The sequence below is a fragment of the Pholcus phalangioides genome, unplaced genomic scaffold, assembly GCF_987345545.1.
Source record: "Pholcus phalangioides strain wild (caught in Gottingen) unplaced genomic scaffold, Ppha-v1.0 ptg000015l_1, whole genome shotgun sequence".
In the NCBI taxonomy this organism is placed as follows: Eukaryota; Metazoa; Arthropoda; class Arachnida; order Araneae; family Pholcidae; genus Pholcus; species Pholcus phalangioides.
This window is the reverse complement of record NW_028301608.1, coordinates 3,976,881-3,994,964: the sequence shown is the minus strand read 5'-3', so window position 1 is coordinate 3,994,964 and position 18,084 is coordinate 3,976,881. Positions and strand designations below refer to the sequence as shown.

Here is an 18,084-nt window from a genome sequence, read left to right as displayed (position 1 = left end):
TTCTGACCAGTACTTATTGTATAGTTTTTGAATCAAAACTTAAATTATAATCACCCTGTATATAGCTGATTATTTTTCATAAATCTGTTACTACTATACAGTAGAACCTTGATTAACTGGGCTTAACAGTGAAAGTATAAAAAAAAACACTATTGAATATTAAGACTGGGAGATATACAGTAGGAGATGTGCTACTTCTTATGGGGAAATAAAATTAAAATGTCTGAGATAATGTAACTACTAGTACACTAGTCTTTGTCCTTTAGGGACAGCTGGTGTCTTTATTGGATTATAGGACCACCTGCCCCTAGCATGATGGTATCACTACTGTTGCTGCTTCTTTGTGAAGGGAAAAAGAAACCTTGTGAGATAATACACCACTACATTTAGATGTATGACATGGAGGAAAGAATAACAGGAGGTGACATCAGGCACGAAAATTGAAGCCGTTGTGGCAACCCTATGTGCTGACAAGTAAGCCCAAACAAACCGCTCTTTTCCCTATACTTAACATGGGTTTTGCCGGATCGAATTCTCTTAAAATATTAATAACTAAATAAATTTAAGCACCATGACTGTTTAATGCGTCTTCAGGTAATCTACATGATCTGATAAAGGGGAAAGATGAAAGTTTATCCTTGTATAAGGGTTTTTTATATTTTTAATTTATTTTTAAAAGGGGAAGATCATTTTTCACTCTCAACTCGTCATACATTTTTAGTTCAGTGCCTTCACTTTATTTTAAAAATTCAATGTATCACATTAATGTCTATGGAAATATGATTAATTAAAATAATATGAAGCTCCAATAAAATGCAATTTCCATAATTTTTTTATTTTAACTGTTTATTTTGCCTTTTTGTTTCGTTCGTCATTATGATAGATCCGGGACATTTCGAAAGTGTTTGAAGCCCGTGGGTGCTCGTCTTAAGCTTTACATGAGGAATTTTGATTTCTAAATCAATCCTGAGGTGCTCGAGCACCTTCTGACAGGGCCATAGCTAGGATTTTTGCCACCTGGGGCAAACAGCATTTGTCCGCCCCCGTGCCTCAAAGTACTGGAAGTGCCGTCCGCCGCCACTGTGTATTTATGGTTTTGCTGCCTTTAGGCTGTACAAATTTCGCCACCCTCTTCTTCCGTTCCACTCTCATATTCTTGAATACGTATGACTGAAATATATGCCGCTCATCCGAACCTTCCGCTATGTAGATGTAGTATTGAGAAAAAATATTAAAATTAAAATTTTTTTTTTTTTTGCGAGCCGCGATAAGTCATCTATTTAGGAAAATAATCACTTGGGCTGTTTTTCCCCCTCTTCATTTTGTACCAATTAATTTGCTTTTAAAGTGGTACGTGTACGAAAATTTGGCAAAAAACAGTTTCGAATTGAATTTGAAATCTAAAATTGTCTGTTCTCGAGTTTTTGTTGTTCTACCTGGACTGGAAGTATTTCTACAATAGTTTAATATAAACAGCTGAAAGGCATTATATATGCTAATGTTTTGCATATATAACGTTTTTCGCAAAAAAAAAGTAAGATTTTTTCACACACCACTTGTTCAAGTGTCTTTAAACATTGTGTCTCTCTCAGCACTGAGGTATTACATGCTTTGGCATGATTTTTTTAAAATTAAAATGCCGAGAAGGAATTTTGGGGCACAAGATATGGGTAAATTTTGGTTATTTTTGCAAAAGGTTCCATGTTGTTGAAGTTAATATTTGAAAACAAATAACAACTAAAATTGTAAAAGCTCTCGTTCAATTGTATAAATATATCCAAAAAATTTGAGGGAGAAAAATCGAGTTCCTAAAATGAATAGTAAATTGATTTTGAACGAACCATGGCTTCCCATGCTTTCCTATGAGAAACACCCCCGTTTTGAAAAAATGATTTTTAAAAACGGGGGTGTTTCTCATAGGAAAGCATGGGAAGCCACGGTTTGTTTGGGCTTACTTGGTCCCTTTAATAGAGCGATCACTGGCTTCATCTGGCGACCCAGATTCCCCATGCTTTCTCAACGGGCGCGCTGGTCGCGTCACCTCCTGTTATTCCTTCCTCCATGGATGTATGATACAATCCTTATTCATGAATTTGGTAAAGATATATAGAGCATCAGAATGTAGCCAAAGAATAGAAAATGTGGTAAGAATGAGAAATTTTGGCTTCTGTATATAACCTTAAATAACTAAGATACTTCATATGAAAAAAATATATATATTCAGACCACTTTTTTATGAGACTTTTTAAAAAAAACCACTTATAAAATCTTATGCCATTTAAAGATATACCATTTAAAGATATACCATCAAAATATACCCCAAGAATATAAAATGTGATAAAAATAAAAAATTTTGGCTAATAATGAACCAATATGATATTTTTCAAGGAAAAAATGATATTTAGGCCACTTTTATTTGACTTTTTGAAAAAAACCACTTAGTTAAAACCAAACAACCCTGCCAGATTGTAAGTTTATTCATACAACTCATTTCAGGAGACCCTGCGATCCCTAGGTTGAGAACCCTGTGTTAGAAGAATGCCATTTTTAGTGACTGAAAAAAAAATGAAGGAAGACTTTTTCTGTTATGTGGACTAAATCTATGCTGTCTACTAAAAAAAACTCATGTGTACTGCGATTCTAAATTTGCTAAAAAAAAATTGAATGGAAAGTCAGGTCTGCAGACACCCTCATAAAACCACATGGGATTTGTTCCCACACAAACTCCACCTGAAGGTTCTAGAAGGCAATGTTAATGCTATTTTTCAAAATGTTCCCTTTATAATCAAATGTTTTGTACTAGAACTATTGATATTCGTCTAATCAGGGCTAAATTAATTGCATATGCTTTATGGAAAGTGAAAACAAAAAAAAGCAAAAACCTCTTTTTTTACAAGATATCCTTCAATTTACTGTTGTCAATAGTTGATCTCTGAAATTCACTTTGGTTATTATTATTCATTATATGTGGAGGTTCTTTTAAGTTATCAAATGACACTGAGGATTGACTCCTGATAAATACTATTTAATATTGTATTCCATTATAAAATAAGCTTGAGTTAAAACTCAAGCTCTAAATTACTCTTTAGAATACGTAGAACACTGTGAACTAAAATATTAATACAGTGAAAATCCTATATAACGATACACTCTATAACTATAATTATCTTTATAACAATATTGCTCTCTGGGTCATATACACTTTTCAAAGTGTTAGTAAATTCCATTTATAACGACAATTTCTTTATAACAATACATTTCTCAAGTCCCTTGAGTATGGTTACAGAAGCATTTCATTGCATATAAATTTCTAATTTTTTAAATTAAAAATAAAAAAAACCTCTGCAATAGTTTGGTTTTTAGTCCTACAAAGTAGGTTAATTTTCGGAACTGAAGCATATTAACTGCACGTGGAAATTAATCTTCAGTGCTTGCTTTTTTAAATGTTTTAGTTCAAATTTTGAAAATTTTATAGCAATAGTGATTATTAGTTTTAAAGTTTTACTTCGTTTTTTATCAAATGAGATTTTGCAGACACAGGAGCAGCTAATAATCTCAATATCACATAGTGGACTTTTAGTTAGCATTTTATAACTTTTTCACAGATGGAACAAAAGCTTAACTTTGTATTTTCTTTAGGTTGTCTTCCAGTTTTGAGGTCACTGCAGATCACCAATAACAAGTTGTCATCAGTTGCTGATATTGAACATTTCAAGGAGTGTCTGAGTCTTTCCTCTTTGGATCTGATGAATAATCTCTTGGATGATTCAGCTGTTTTGGAAGTTTTTTCCGCTATGCCTTCTCTAGTGAGTACTGCTCTTGTTATTATGCTAGAATTTCTCTCTCAGTTACAGATGAGAAAGATGAATTCCTAGAATGTCCAGACTTTCCAGTTTCTTCTTGAGTGTCTTACCATATGCACTATATCCTTTTTTTTAGTTTAATCATTCATTTTACATGAAATGGCTTAAAATCGTTCAGAAAGAGAAAAGTATATCTGGAAAGTGATTCCCATAAGGAAATAAATTTAGCTGGTTCGTGACAATTACTCATTAGATTAATTTTGATTGGCACAAAAATTTAGTTTATGACGTGACTGTTTTATAAAAGCCAAATCTGCATTCGTTAGCCAGGGCAGAAAAATGTTGAAAAAAATCTTTGTTAGCCAAAAATTTCTTAAGCTGAGATATCACTGTGTAGTGGTTTCAAGGCATATAGTGGTATTTGATGATGTATCAAACTACGTTGAGTTTTAAGGAAACTGGACAAAAAGTAGCCGACTGGTAAATCAAATGGTTATATTGCTAGTCCTGGTTCAGGCATGGATGGGTTTGATTTGACTAGGGAAATACAGTAGATTCTCAGTAACTCGACACCCCAAAAGTATCGACAAACATGTCAACTTAAGCGGATGTCGAGTTAGTATTAGCAGGGTTTCTCTCTAAATTTTTGTCCAATCGTTTTTGTGTGCGTAATTATTCACATTCTAATAATTGTATTAAATAAAATGCTAATTCTCATTAAAACAGAAATTTTTGCATTCATTCTAACATCCACAAATTCACTTTTTTTTTTGTCTAATTTTCTGTAAAAAGTTTTCATACTTAGGGTAATTCGTAATTTCCTTGACTGAGACTTTTTGCGAAATCTTTTGCTTTCTCTTGAGTTATTGATTCTGATAATGGGATTAAGTGAAATCGAGGGAGTTGAACCACAAAAAAGTTGCTTCTTCTACATTGCTGAATTCTGATCTCGTTTTCTGCTTTCGTTTATGCATTTTCTGCTTGGTTCATATGAAGATTCAAATGCTGAAAAAAAATTTCCCTCATATTTAGCAAATGTTGAAATGGTGTTTCGTGTAACTCCATATTATTCGGCGAGTTCACTCTGAGTTTTTCCCGATTCTAGTTTTTTGAAAATTTCAACTTTTGATTTTAAAGTTAAAGTATGAAGTTTGCGTGGAGCCATTGCATTCACGGCCATGGATACTCACAATGATAACCAAATGACATATTCAGTGTCTAATATGTCATTTGGATATCGAGTAAGTCACAGAAATAAATTATTTTTTGATTCTTCCATCAATGTGTGCAAAAAATATTTCAATCTCATGTTCAAAACATAATCAGGATATGCAGTCACCGCTCGTTATAATGATTCTCTTCATCCCATGGAAAACAGACGTTATATTGGGAGGTTGTTATCATGCCCCCCAGTAGGGCAGGGCCCGGGGTAATTCTCATCATTTGTTATTTTTCAATATAAAAAAACTCGCGAGAAGTCTGATTTAGAATCCCACCAAATGTCCCATCCCTGATCTAGTATGTGGGGGCCATGGTCATTATATCGAATGTTTTGAAAAAAATAAAATAAAAGTAGCTTCTTTTGTAAATATTATGTTTGGCAGAAGAAAAACAAATTTTCTATTTTGTTAACAATGTTATAATGAAAATGCATCTGGCTGGAAAAAGCCCCCAAAATTTTAATACATTATACAGTATGTACATTGTACTTATGGAAATACTGTGCACAGTCTAAACCAGGACTATTCCCAGGTCGTCATGGCGAGTAAAAAATTTGTGTATTGGCACCTAAAATGTTCTTTAAGTAGTTGCTAAATTGCAGACGGAGAGCAGCACAAAATGTTTGGACTTTATAGCAAAATATTTGTCAACATGAAAGAGTCCACTATGCTCTGAAAAACATTAATTTGGGCCTTTTTCTCAGAGTAAAATTTTTTTCTGTTGCTCAAATTTTTGTTGCAATCTGCCCAGTCCTGGCCTAAACCTACGTTTGTTTTTTATTTCATGCAGCAAAATCATTAGTTCATTTGCCTGTGTATTCTCCCATTGAGAAATTAAGTTAAAAATTTCACAATAAAATTTAGAATAAGGTAAAATCAACCAATGGGAAGGGGAATGAGTCACCACGTGAGACAATAAAACAGAACAGTAAGCAAATTTTCTCCAGTGATGGCACCAACTTCTACAAAAGTAGAATTGCCATAGAAGTACCAGCGTTTTATCTTTAAACTATCTATGTTTCATACCCTTTCTTTTCTAAACATCAAAAGTCAAAGTTGAATGCACTCAATGACAGATTTTGTCCATTTCTTTGCAAAAAAAAACAAAAAAAAAAACAGGATGCTAGGCTGAGTTCAGCCATTGTAATGGATTGAATGATATTCACTGGTCGTTATATTGGATAAAAATAACTTGGTGGAAATAGGAAAGTATTTGGGACCTGTTGTAGTAGTGGTTGTTATAATAGAATGGTCGTCGTAATGGACATTGACTGCATTATCTCATCAATTATACATATCATTTTCTCACCAAATATTTATCTTTGAAATTAAAGATTGTTCAAAAAATGTCTATCGTTTATATGTTTATTATATGCATCACTTTATCAAATTTTTAGTATGTACTTTTCTCTTTTGAAGAGAGTGCTCCATCTCATGGGGAATCCATTTCTGAAGAAAATGAAAAACTACAGAAAGAACTTCATCTATTCAATAGTAAGCCTTTTTGTTTCACAGTGTTTCATCATTTTTTTTTCTAATTCAGTTTTAAAAAATTTGTTTTGCCATCATTTTCTATGTACTCTTTATCAGCTGAAATTTATGAAACAGACTGTGTTGACTTATGTTGTTATCACCACTGGCGTATGCAAGATCCCCACTCCAACTCTTAAGCCAACATTTCAGATGTTTTTTTTTGCAGTAAAAACAAAAAAACCTTCGAAAAACAAATAAGGATCCTTTCCTCTCCCTAAAAATTCCTGTGTAAGCCTATGATTGTTACACTAAAATCTCTTATGTAATGAATTTAAATAGACTAGATCTGTTATTTATTACATCTATCAAAATCTATAATTTAGATCTATCAAAATCTATATTTTAGATCTATCAAAATCTATATTTTAGATCTATCAAAATCTATAATTTAGATCTGTAGAGATCTAAATGATAGATTTTAATTGTATTATAATACATTGTGATGCACAGCAAAACTTTTCATTTCATCAACAATTAAATTTTTTGTATAAAACAAAACAGTTTTAAATAGGAAAGATACTCTCTCTAAATAGGATCTGTGTGGGCCAAACAAAATGTCTTGTGCATTATATGAAGTTCTGAGACAATCAACACTGTCAATATTTACTTTATAGAAATGAGTTTTACAGTTTTGTTCTTTTTTCTTTAATTGTGATGCTATAAAGCCTATATTTCATCATTTGGAGTCATTGTTTGGTTTCATATCAGTTCAAGAGAGATGTAATTTAAATGCATATTTCTAAATTTTAACTTGTGTTTAAAGCTGTCCTAGAAGCTTTTTTTTTTTTTAAATTTCACCATGATACATTCTCACTCATAAATATGATGAAATATTTGCATAACTCACAATACTGGAATAAGTGAAAGTTCTTCCCAAATTCAAAATTGAATTTCAAATCACTGAATATCTATGTATATATATCTATATTTTGTGGTGTGCAGTTTCTGTTAGGATATCAAATACTTGGACAATCTCTGGGTTTTCTCTAATTATTTTAACATAAGAAACTTATGCAGATAAAGTTTTTATCAATTTATTATGATAGTTATTATACCTAGTTATAATCATTTTGGACTTCATATTGTTATTTAATACATTATATTTAAATGCTTCGTCATTCTGGAATAGGAGAATCTTGTTTACCTAGATGAAAGACCGGTATCCGAGAAAGAAAGAGCTCTTGTAGGAGCTTGGTAAGCATTTTTTGTTGTAATTATTGTTTTGCAAAAAAAGAAAATTTTGAGTTTTTTACCATCTTTTGACAGTACTTTATTTGCTAACATGCCATGGGCTTCATAATCAAATGTCACACTGGCTGAACACACACATTGAACATTGAAAGATCGAAGACAACCTGCTTCCCATCTCAGAGATATACCAAGGCATATCCGAAGGATGGGTGTATCGGGAAATTTATTAATTTATGTGAAAATAAAGTTTTTTATGTATGCATATATACAATAAGAAATCTGGAATGGAAATTGTAATCATACATCATCCACAATTTTATATATATATATATATATGTATATAAAATTAGTACATAATCATACCATTGTCCTTGTGTAGACAATCACACAATAATTTGGTCTATCGTTGTGATAGAACCTGGAATTGAATTTATCCAGTCTATATATAATGTACCAATTTCATTGATTTTTAGTAATCGCCAGAATACGACAAATATGAAAAAGTGGCTGAGTGAGGAGATATAGATGTTTCGGGAAAGGAAAATTCATCTCTGCCCTCACGAGTTTACCCTAATCCCAATTTCTCGTTTGCCAGACGATTTCTCTTCCAACTAAGTTATGAAGACAGATAGAATTTCCCCTCCTTGGAGCGTATGTATATGCTGAATGGCTCCATGCAATGGACGGTGGCAACATTCTGCTAATAGCTTGCAGATGACATCAGGGCCACCAGATAGCAGTTTATGATGAAAGACGTCACTCTCCCTTGTTAATATGATGGACAGAGATGAATTTTCCTTTCCTGAAACATAAGGATGCCTGATATCGCCTCACTCAGCCAGTTTTTCCATATCTGTCGTATTATATAACAAGGGAGAGTGACGTCTTTCGTTGAATGAGACATAGTTTGCCGCCCTTATGGCTACCACCCAGGGTTGGTAAAAAAACCAAAAAACTGGGGTTTTTTGGTTTAAACCGGTTTTTTTGTTTTAAATAGTATTAACATTAAAAACAATAAAATTTCTGAAAAATCATTCAAACTTCCAATAATTAACTAAAATAAAATGTTTATTAATGTAATTAACACTATTCCCATGCTAATTAATCAATAAATATTTATTACATTTTAATAAAAACCAACTTTTGCAATTGAATTATTTTTTGCTTAACTCAATGGATTGCTGTGTGTTTGGAAATTCTTTTAATGTTATTATTAATCATATAATATATAAAGGTTTTTCTCCAGTTACTTTCAGTATACTTAATTATGAAGCTATTTTGCAAAAAGTAATAAAAATTAGGTGAATATAATGTATTTAATGAAGCATAAATAATGCAGATTAATTAGCAATGATTTACGATATACAGGGTGATTATAACTAAGGTTCTGATTTCAAAACACTGTAAAAAAAAGAACGATTGTCAGAATGACTTGAAAATTGACATGAATATTCCTGAAAAAATTCAATTTTATTTGATAAAGGGGAAAAATACTTAAAAATGTAAAATTAATGACATCATCCAACATGTGGGAAATTTGCCTGCAGAATGGAAACAATAGACAGCCATGGCAGAATGATACCTTAATTATAGCATTTCACGATTTCATAATTCATGGAAACATCACAAAAAACGAAGTAATTGAACAAATAACTACAACTTACTTAAGAAATGTTAAATATATTCAACAACGGAATCGGAGTATGCCATGGTCATAATGTGAATGTTCTTGCAATTCAGCTTTATTAAACCACTTAATCTGACCACTGTTTATAACATTTTGAGGTACCCCCACAGCCAGAAGTTGCAAGGGTTAAGGTGCATCCTGTCAAAATGGGTCTTCGGCATCTGCTTTGCTGGTATTGCAATGTGCATCTTGATAGAAATTGTTCTATCCACACACTGATGCTGTGGAAATGCAGAAATGATGTGGCTGCACACAATAGATTATACTGCTGGCCAAGTACAGCATCATCTACTTGCACTTTTTTTTCTTTCACCAAAGAAAATTCCATTGCTTCAGGAGTATCCATGCAAATTTCCAAGTCATTCTGACCAGTACTTATTGTATAGTTTTTGAATCAAAACTTAAATTATAATCACCCTGTATATAGCTGATTATTTTTCATAAATCTGTTACTACTATACAGTAGAACCTTGATTAACTGGTCTTAACAGTGTGTGTGTGAAAGTATAAAAAAAAAAAACGATTGAATATTAAGACTGGGAGATATACAGTAGGAGATGTGCTACTTCTTATGGGAAAGAAAATGAAAATGTATGTGAGGTAATGTAACTACTAGTACACTGGTCTTTGTCCTTTAAGGACAGCTGGTGTCTTTATTGGATTATAGGACCACTTGCCCCTAGCATGATGGTGTCACTTCTGTTGCTGCTTCTTTGTGAAGGGAAAAAGAAACCCTGTGAGATAATACACTACATTTAGATGTGTGATGCAATCCTTATTCATGAATTTGCTAAAGATAGAGCATCAGAATTTAGCCAAAGGTTAGAAAATGTGGTAAGAATGAGAAATTTTGGCTTTTATATATAACTTTAAATGACTAAGTTACTTCATGTGAAAAAAATATATATATATTCTGGCCACTTTTATGAGACTTTTTAAAAAAACCACTTATAAAATCTTATGTCATTTAAAGATATACCATCAGAATGTACCCCAAGGATATAAAATGTGGTAAAAATGAAACATTTTGGCTAATAATGAACCAATATGATATTTTTCAAGGAAGAAAATAATATTTAGGCAACTTTTATTTGATTTTTTGAAAAAAAAACCGAAGTGGTACACAGCAATCAGATCTACAACGTTTAAAATTCAGGCATAATACAAAAGACAAAATAATCTGCCATGTTAATGCTTCTAAATTCAGAAGAAGGATGACAGCTCTATTTGAATAGATAATATTCAGTCATGAAAGGTAGTGGTCGGCTGAAGTTGATTTTCAGTGATTTCCAACTTCAAGGCACGAATCTGAGCTGATTTCCCTGTTGGAAAGTCTCACCACAGAAAGCAGCAGACCTAAAATGGCACAAGTATCCAATCATTACACTTCATTCACAATTTTAAATATAGATGACAGCACTAAAAATTCACACACAGCACCAGATACGCTCTCAGACTGTTAGGTACATCGACACACACACACACACACTTCTAGCTCAACTCAATCAACAATAAATTGCCAGTTTTTAAGCAGTTTCTGGGAAATTAGGCCATGGTCTAAGGTATTTTTTCCCTGATGTTTCACCTACATCTGTAGCAGGCATCTTTTGAGGTTAAACAGAGGTAGGTCTCCACAACAAGCAAGAAAGACTTCGTACTCCAGTTGTTGCATCTATTTGGCAACTTCTTCCCCCATAGAAGTGTTTGAAGTATTGTCTGAGGCTTTCGTGTCCGGCGTTCAATGACTTATTTTGCCCATGGGTGAAATGTCAGGAAAAAAATGCCTTAGAGCAGAGGTCTTCAACTTTTTTCTAGTCACAAGCACTGCCTGTACCCATCATCAATAGAAGAGCACACTTGTGACAATGACAACATATGAATGCATGAAATGGTGATGATTTGCATCAATCCTTGAATGCAATTCCTCCAAGGTGTTTAATTGGAATGTTGTGATCAAGTGCTCCAGAGAATGAAATCAGACACGAGCATGGAGCACACCGGGTGTAACGTTTTAATGTTACTTCCCGAATTATATTTTTTATCCTCAAGTTTTTTGACAGCACAAGGAAATAAGACGACAACAGAGTTCAAATCAAGACATTTATTCAATTATAAAAACTAAACACAGTTACAATATTAATTCAGAAATCTTCCAACGATATTAAAAAAATTAGTTTAACGTTATATTAAAAATATAATCGTATCACAGACTTTTTCATATATTGCACTTATCTGGAGAAGGTCCGGAACTTCGGCATGTGGTTATAAGAGAGACACTAAGTCCGGTTTTGAAGTGGATGTCCGCGGAGACGAGACCCGTCAGAGACAAATTCTCAATGGCCCCAAGATCGGTGAAGTCGGCTGGGAGCCGTGTTTCCCATTTCAGGGTGCACTGTTTCGAATTAGCACAACATCAGAACCATGAGTCCGGCGAAGCAACAGATGTGAATCTGTAGAAGAGACGATCGTCGAATGTCAATCCAGCGGGTGCTGAAGAGCTAGAGCTGCAGGAGATCGGGCGGCGATGAGGCAGATGTTGAGAACAGCCATTATCGACACATCTATTTCACACAGTTGACGATACCAACTAGACCAGGAACCCTGGGTAGAGACCTTTCCGAAATCACCCGGTTAGCGTTAGAAGAACCAAGCCATTGCTCTTATGTAAAGCTACTATTAAAAGTTCGGACCTGCCGAGACACAAATATAAAATTAGATACTCATGATAGGATACGACTCCAAGCCTAAGGCTAGATGAGATCACGTTACATTAGACCTGACTAGAAGATTAGCACCACTGCACTATAACATCGGAACACCGAACTTGTTAAACGAGTGAGGTGAAGAGAAATGCAACGAGATGTGATGAGATGTAATGCGATCATTCAATAACCACAACTTGTATATATACGCTAGTGGGGAACAAGTATTTTGGTCCACTTGGACCGCGGAAATACTCCGTCACATCATGAAAAATATTATGTCACAACAATAAGAACATCGGTATAATTTGCATATAATTTCGAAATATTAGTATAAACATTAAATTACCGTTTGGCAACATGTCAGGCGAACTGGCCAGGTTCACCCAACACGACCAACGACAATTGGGAACGTTTACCAACGCAGGTCCGCGGCCATCTGCCGGCAAACGAAATACTTATGTTAACATAAAACTTAGAACATACGAAGGAAAACAACCTCCAATGAGACCAGGTGACATCTCTCCCGGGAGACACCAACAGATTAAGAACTCTAAAGGTAAGTACTCTCTTGACATTAATTAAGGAAAACATGACCCGGAGGACGCCATGTTACACGGGTACTTCAGGGAGCGTAATGGTGTTCACGAGCAACTGGTTGATGCCTGCCTTAGACCATGCCCAAAAGCCTCAGACAATAATTCAGTTTTCTTGTATTCCTTCCTGACATGTTGTCAGGTTCATAATATTTGTGTTTCAGTTTGATTCAATATTGCAATTGAAATTATAATGGTTTCTTGAAGGTTCAGAGGAGGTTTTGAGGAGGAGAGAAAAGAAAGAGCCATTTGGAATGCGAGAGAAAAAGCTCTTATCATGAAAAGTGTGCAAAGTATGTTCTCTATATTTTTTCTAAGACTTTTATAACATTACACCATGGATGCACAATCTTCTGATTAAGGTTACTTCTACGGGCCCTATAAAAGCTGAATAACTTTTTTGGAGGCTAAATGCAGACGTGAAATACTAGCAAATTAGATTGATCTCAAATCAGTTCAAACATACCATGTTTATTTGAATCGATCCCTCACTTTTTCACGGTGAATGTGTATAAATTCAGTGATTACGGCATAAAGTTTTAGAAATGTTGGGAGGGCTCAAAAATATTTAGGGGGGAGGGGAGTGGTCAAACACAATATTTCTATAGGTACTTATTGAGATGGTGGCAAGCTTTTTGGGGGAGGGCCTATTGGTTGCATACAAGTTTATGCATATGATATGATAGTGACGACCATTTTGGTAAATTTTGTTCATATAATATATATACAAATTTATCATATTTACTGATTATTATTCCAAGCCAGTATTGGTAAGTATGGTATCAAAATTATTGATAGTATAATCATTAATAGATTACACAAATTTATCAGACATTATGCATAAATTTTACTTACCTCATCCCAAAATTTTGCAACTTTTTACCACCTGATATCCTTAACATTACTACCTTTCAAAAGACACATGAAGCAATATCTTTTTACATCAGTGACATCGAGAGTTTCTTTTGATTTGACCTATGCTCCTTATTCAGTTAAATTATGGATCTATTTGATCTTACGCATTGCAACATTATATTGATTCTTGTTATTTGTACTCATCTGAAAATCATGCAATGTATATTTTATATCGTTGCGCTCCTTGTTGTTGCTAAAAATACTACAAATCATGCAAAAGTTTTGTTTTGACATTTGATTCCCCCCTCCCCCTCATATTAACCACTACAAAAAAGAAGGGGTATTTACTTTTTAAATCCCCCTTTTGTGTTTTTTTTATATATTTCTTTTTCTATTTTAGTTTGTTGATATTGTTCACTAATAAGTCACTGTATTCATTATTATTCACTATAAACTTGCAATGTGTGTCAACCAGTATTGGTCTCTAGACACCTTGGCTGATTTTTTTGTCTCATCTTTTGTATTTATGTAAGGAATTAAAACAATAAAGTGAATTGAGTTAAATCAAAAATTCAGTCTAAGATGAAAGATTTGATCAGTAATATGTCAGTTACGTTTGCTCATGTTGACAAATATGAAGAAAGCCAACATTCACAAGACTGGTGAAAAAATTTTGTTTCCAACTTCTTCACACATATTTGAATCCAGTTTCTAATTTTGGTGGCAAAATACGTGTTGTGCATTCATGCGGGTGATGCAGCGTAAAGACAAAACTGATAATTTGTTTAAATATAAGGTATATTTCTGCATGATTTTTTTATATTTATCAAATTTACCAACTTCAATTGGGAATTATACATAATTGCCTGTAAATGATGAATGAAAAATCTGTGAAACTTAGCAAAACAAGAAGTTGGTTGATAATGCATAATTACCGATTTATCAAATTTACCGTAACGTATATATAGGAGTCTGCTTATATTAGGAGTCTCTAGGCTACTTGTGATCTATTTGAGTGTATCCCTATCCTCATGGGAGAAGGGCCTTAAGGGAAAATGATAGTGATCTGCTACTAAATCCCTTCAATAATCTGTGTTCATCGGAAAGTTGAGCATCCCTAATGTTTGATTCTACTGTGTAAGGATTTGTTTCAATATGCTTTTCGTTTTCACTGCACATAATATATATTTTTTTTACTTCCTTTCCTCCCAACAGATATTTTGGATTTGAAGAAGAAGTATGCTGCAATCTCCAAAGAGATTCCACCTGGTGATGGCGGTAATGATAGGGAAGATGTAATCGCAGTTCAAGATCTCAGTCAAACCGACTTCAGCATTTCTAGCAATAATGCTGTAGGGGATGATGGTAGCAAAAATTTGATTGATGACAAGAATTGTACTGTCGAATCTGAAAAGGAGTTGGGAGATGAAAGATCTTCCCAGCAAACAAACCTCTGCAACCTTGTTGGAAATGTTTTGGGTGATTGGAATCAAAGCATAATTAGTAGCCAGAATCAGGCTCTTGAAACTGAGAAGGAATTTGAAGAAGAAAAAGAAAAATCCAGCCACACTCTCGAGATGATTGTTCCAACATCCAAAGAAACAAAGTTGACATTATCTTCAGCTGAAATTTGTGAAATGAAGTGTTCTTACGTTTTGAATGAAGAAGAGTTGTCTGATATTGAAGAAAACATCCTGAGCATTTCTGAGCAATTGCCATCATCGATTGATGATACTGAAAAATCTGCATTATATGGTTGTCTCATGGATGAGGAGGGGAATGAAGATAATATGCAGAGTGATGTCAATATTGCAGAACCCAACAAAGTGAATGGCATATGTTCCACTTATGTCTGCAGTATAGCCAATCAGGTGTCTTTACCCGATCTTGTGTATTCTGTGGAAGAATCTAATATCGCTTCCATTGGCGGTGTTGATTGTGCTTCACCATCACGTCAACATATTGTTGATTTAAAGTCCGACCTGAAGATCTCTGTTCCTCTCCTACCTGATTTTCTTCAATTTGGGCCATCAAGCTCTCAATCAATAGCTGGACAAGAAACATCCTTCGAAAGAGTTGACAGAAAATATTTTGAACAAACGAGCGAATCAAAAAAAATAGTGAAACAACAGTGTAATATCGAAGATATCATTGCTTATTATGGAAGCGATAGTGATGACGAGACACGTTTTCCCATGAAGAAAAAAGAACGTGTAAATGACCCGTGTGAAGAGGATGGAATTTTGTTAGCAGGCGAGGAACGCTTGACCGATGTTTGTGAGCCTGTGCCAGTGTTCGAACTAAATTCAGAATTTCTGCATGCGAGTGATTCAATATTCTCCTTCCACAGAAGACAACGCTCTTCTCCCAGTCTATTTCAAAGGAATCTGAAATTTGTCTCTCCCGAAGATAGTTCTGATGATGACGTTTATTATCATATTTATTCTTCCGATGAAGAGAATGAAGGACATGTGCCACAGAATTCGGTTTTGTCTGGGTGTCCTAAAGTACTCGTGAGAGAAATATCAACAAGTGAATTTGCCGAGGGTAAATCTGGAAACCTTCCAATAGAATCTTGTGACTTTGAGATTGTAAAGTCAAGATCAGAGTCTCCAGATGAAAGTTCAACAAATTCATTATGCACAGGCAATTCTTTGCCAGGCGATATAAAGTTTCAGGGACCATCTCTTGATCATTATCAAGGTGACATACCAGAATCATGCCAGAGTAATCAGTGTTTGCAATCAACTACGGAGCAATCAGATAGTACAATAGTGTGTGAAGAAATCATTTGCTGCGAGGATTCTGAAATTGAAAGCAACAGTAATGAAGATCCTGTAGCTGATGATGCAATCATGTTTCATTCAGCAGCGAGTTTTGATGATGCAAGAACGGTTGATGACAGAGAGAATCAAGGAAAGTTTTCTTCTGATCACCAAAATGAATCAAAAGCGATTTGTCTGAATGAAAATGCTTCAGAGCATGCTGATCATGAAACGGAAAGAGTGTTTAGACCTGTCAATGAAGTTGAAAATGCCAACTACCAAAGCGCTAATGCAATAGATGCAGTGAGTGTTTGCAATGTTTGTCAAAGAAATACTAGTCATACTGCTAACGAAATTTCATGCCCACCAAGCGAATCAGACTTTCATGAGGAATGCTTTACCATTGAAGTTGGACCAAGCAGCGTACACACAGGTGGCTTACTTATAGAATCTAGCGTTTTGGATTCTCAGGCGAGTGCTTTGAACAAACCAAATTTAGATTCGTCCGGGATAAGTGAAAGAAACTGTGATGATGAAAGTCATCTTATAGCTTCGAATAAGTATGCCAACCATGGTGGTGGTGGTGCCACCTCATCACAGACATTATCGTTTGATTACGAACAATGCTATGAGACACCGAACAACAGTGATTATTGTGTGATTCCCGAACATATGCCATGTATAACAGCAGGAGAGCCATCTGAACGTGAGAAGCACAAAACGATGCCCACCTGCAATTTCCTGCAGTTGCAAAATCTTTGCTTTGATTCGATGGAAAGTGCAGGTACTCTGAGCAGTGAAAAAAATAGCTCTTTTCGCAATGATTCGATAAGCAAAAAAGAATCTGGTCACTGCGCTGCAGACTGTAGTTCCCATGTGTTTCATGAAGTAGTAAATGAAAATGGTCTGATAGAAACAGCCATCACTGATCTTGCTAAGATTAACAAACCTATAACTGTTGAAAGCATTGATGATTGCACATAGTTTTATTTATTATTTGCCTTTGTTGTTTATTAGTCAAAATATGCTTTTAACGCACTTCATATTCGATTATGCAAGTCGTTTTCTCATATTCAATGGGTGTATTTGCATTTATCACCCTCTAAAACCATGTATTTAGTGAAGAACCGTTTTTCATTAATTATAAAAAAACAATTAGAGAGTTTATGAAAAGGTGTTGTATATAATGTTATTGTGAAATGGCTGACCTTGGCGAATAATATTAATGCTAGAAGTCTCTGCATCATGGGCAAATGTTTTGAATGGCGACTGAAATAATGTCATTTTCATATTTGTTGCATTGCATCCAAAGAAGTTGTTTAAAAAAGAAATAAATATCTATCAATGTTCGCAGAGAGCACAGGCAGAAGACCTTCAATGCACTATTTTGTCTGTGATTGTAGGTTTGAATCCGGATTTTCTGTTCGTATCACACTGTTGTTTTTTTTTATTGCATTATACAGTGAAACCTGTACAAAATATAACGTTGAGGGACTGAAATAATATTCTATTTTAGACAGGTTCCTGTTTTGTAAGGGTGCACATAAAAACAATCAGTGAAAGGACTATTTTAATTCCATCGAAAATAGACTTCCATCTCATACTGTGTCTGTCTTCTATAGGTGTCACTGTATTTGCAAAGAGTTTGATTGCCATCTATCTTTCTCAAAAGATAACTGAAAGAAAAGTTTTTTTTTAACAGCCATTTTGACACAGCAGCTTTCCTGTAGAC

The 18,084-nt window shown here is 34.3% G+C and overlaps 1 protein-coding gene across 2 annotated transcripts in view; it reads left to right on the top strand.

Moving 5' to 3' along the window:
* Positions 1 to 17,762, top strand: part of dtr (defective transmitter release) — a 31,047-nt gene extending 13,285 nt beyond the window's left edge. Inside the window, exons 5-9 of one of the 2 annotated variants that reach the window (XM_089242603.1) lie at positions 3,640 to 3,806; positions 6,443 to 6,517; positions 7,686 to 7,750; positions 12,940 to 13,025; positions 14,803 to 17,762. In XM_089242603.1, the coding sequence (XP_089098729.1) occupies positions 3,640 to 3,806; positions 6,443 to 6,517; positions 7,686 to 7,750; positions 12,940 to 13,025; positions 14,803 to 17,336 (2,927 nt within the window). In that variant the 3' untranslated portion in view covers positions 17,337 to 17,762. The remainder of the gene's footprint in view (positions 1 to 3,639; positions 3,807 to 6,442; positions 6,518 to 7,685; positions 7,751 to 12,939; positions 13,026 to 14,802) is intronic. The other variant, XM_089242602.1, reaches the window with a different exon arrangement.
* The last annotated feature ends 322 nt before the right edge of the window (positions 17,763 to 18,084 follow it).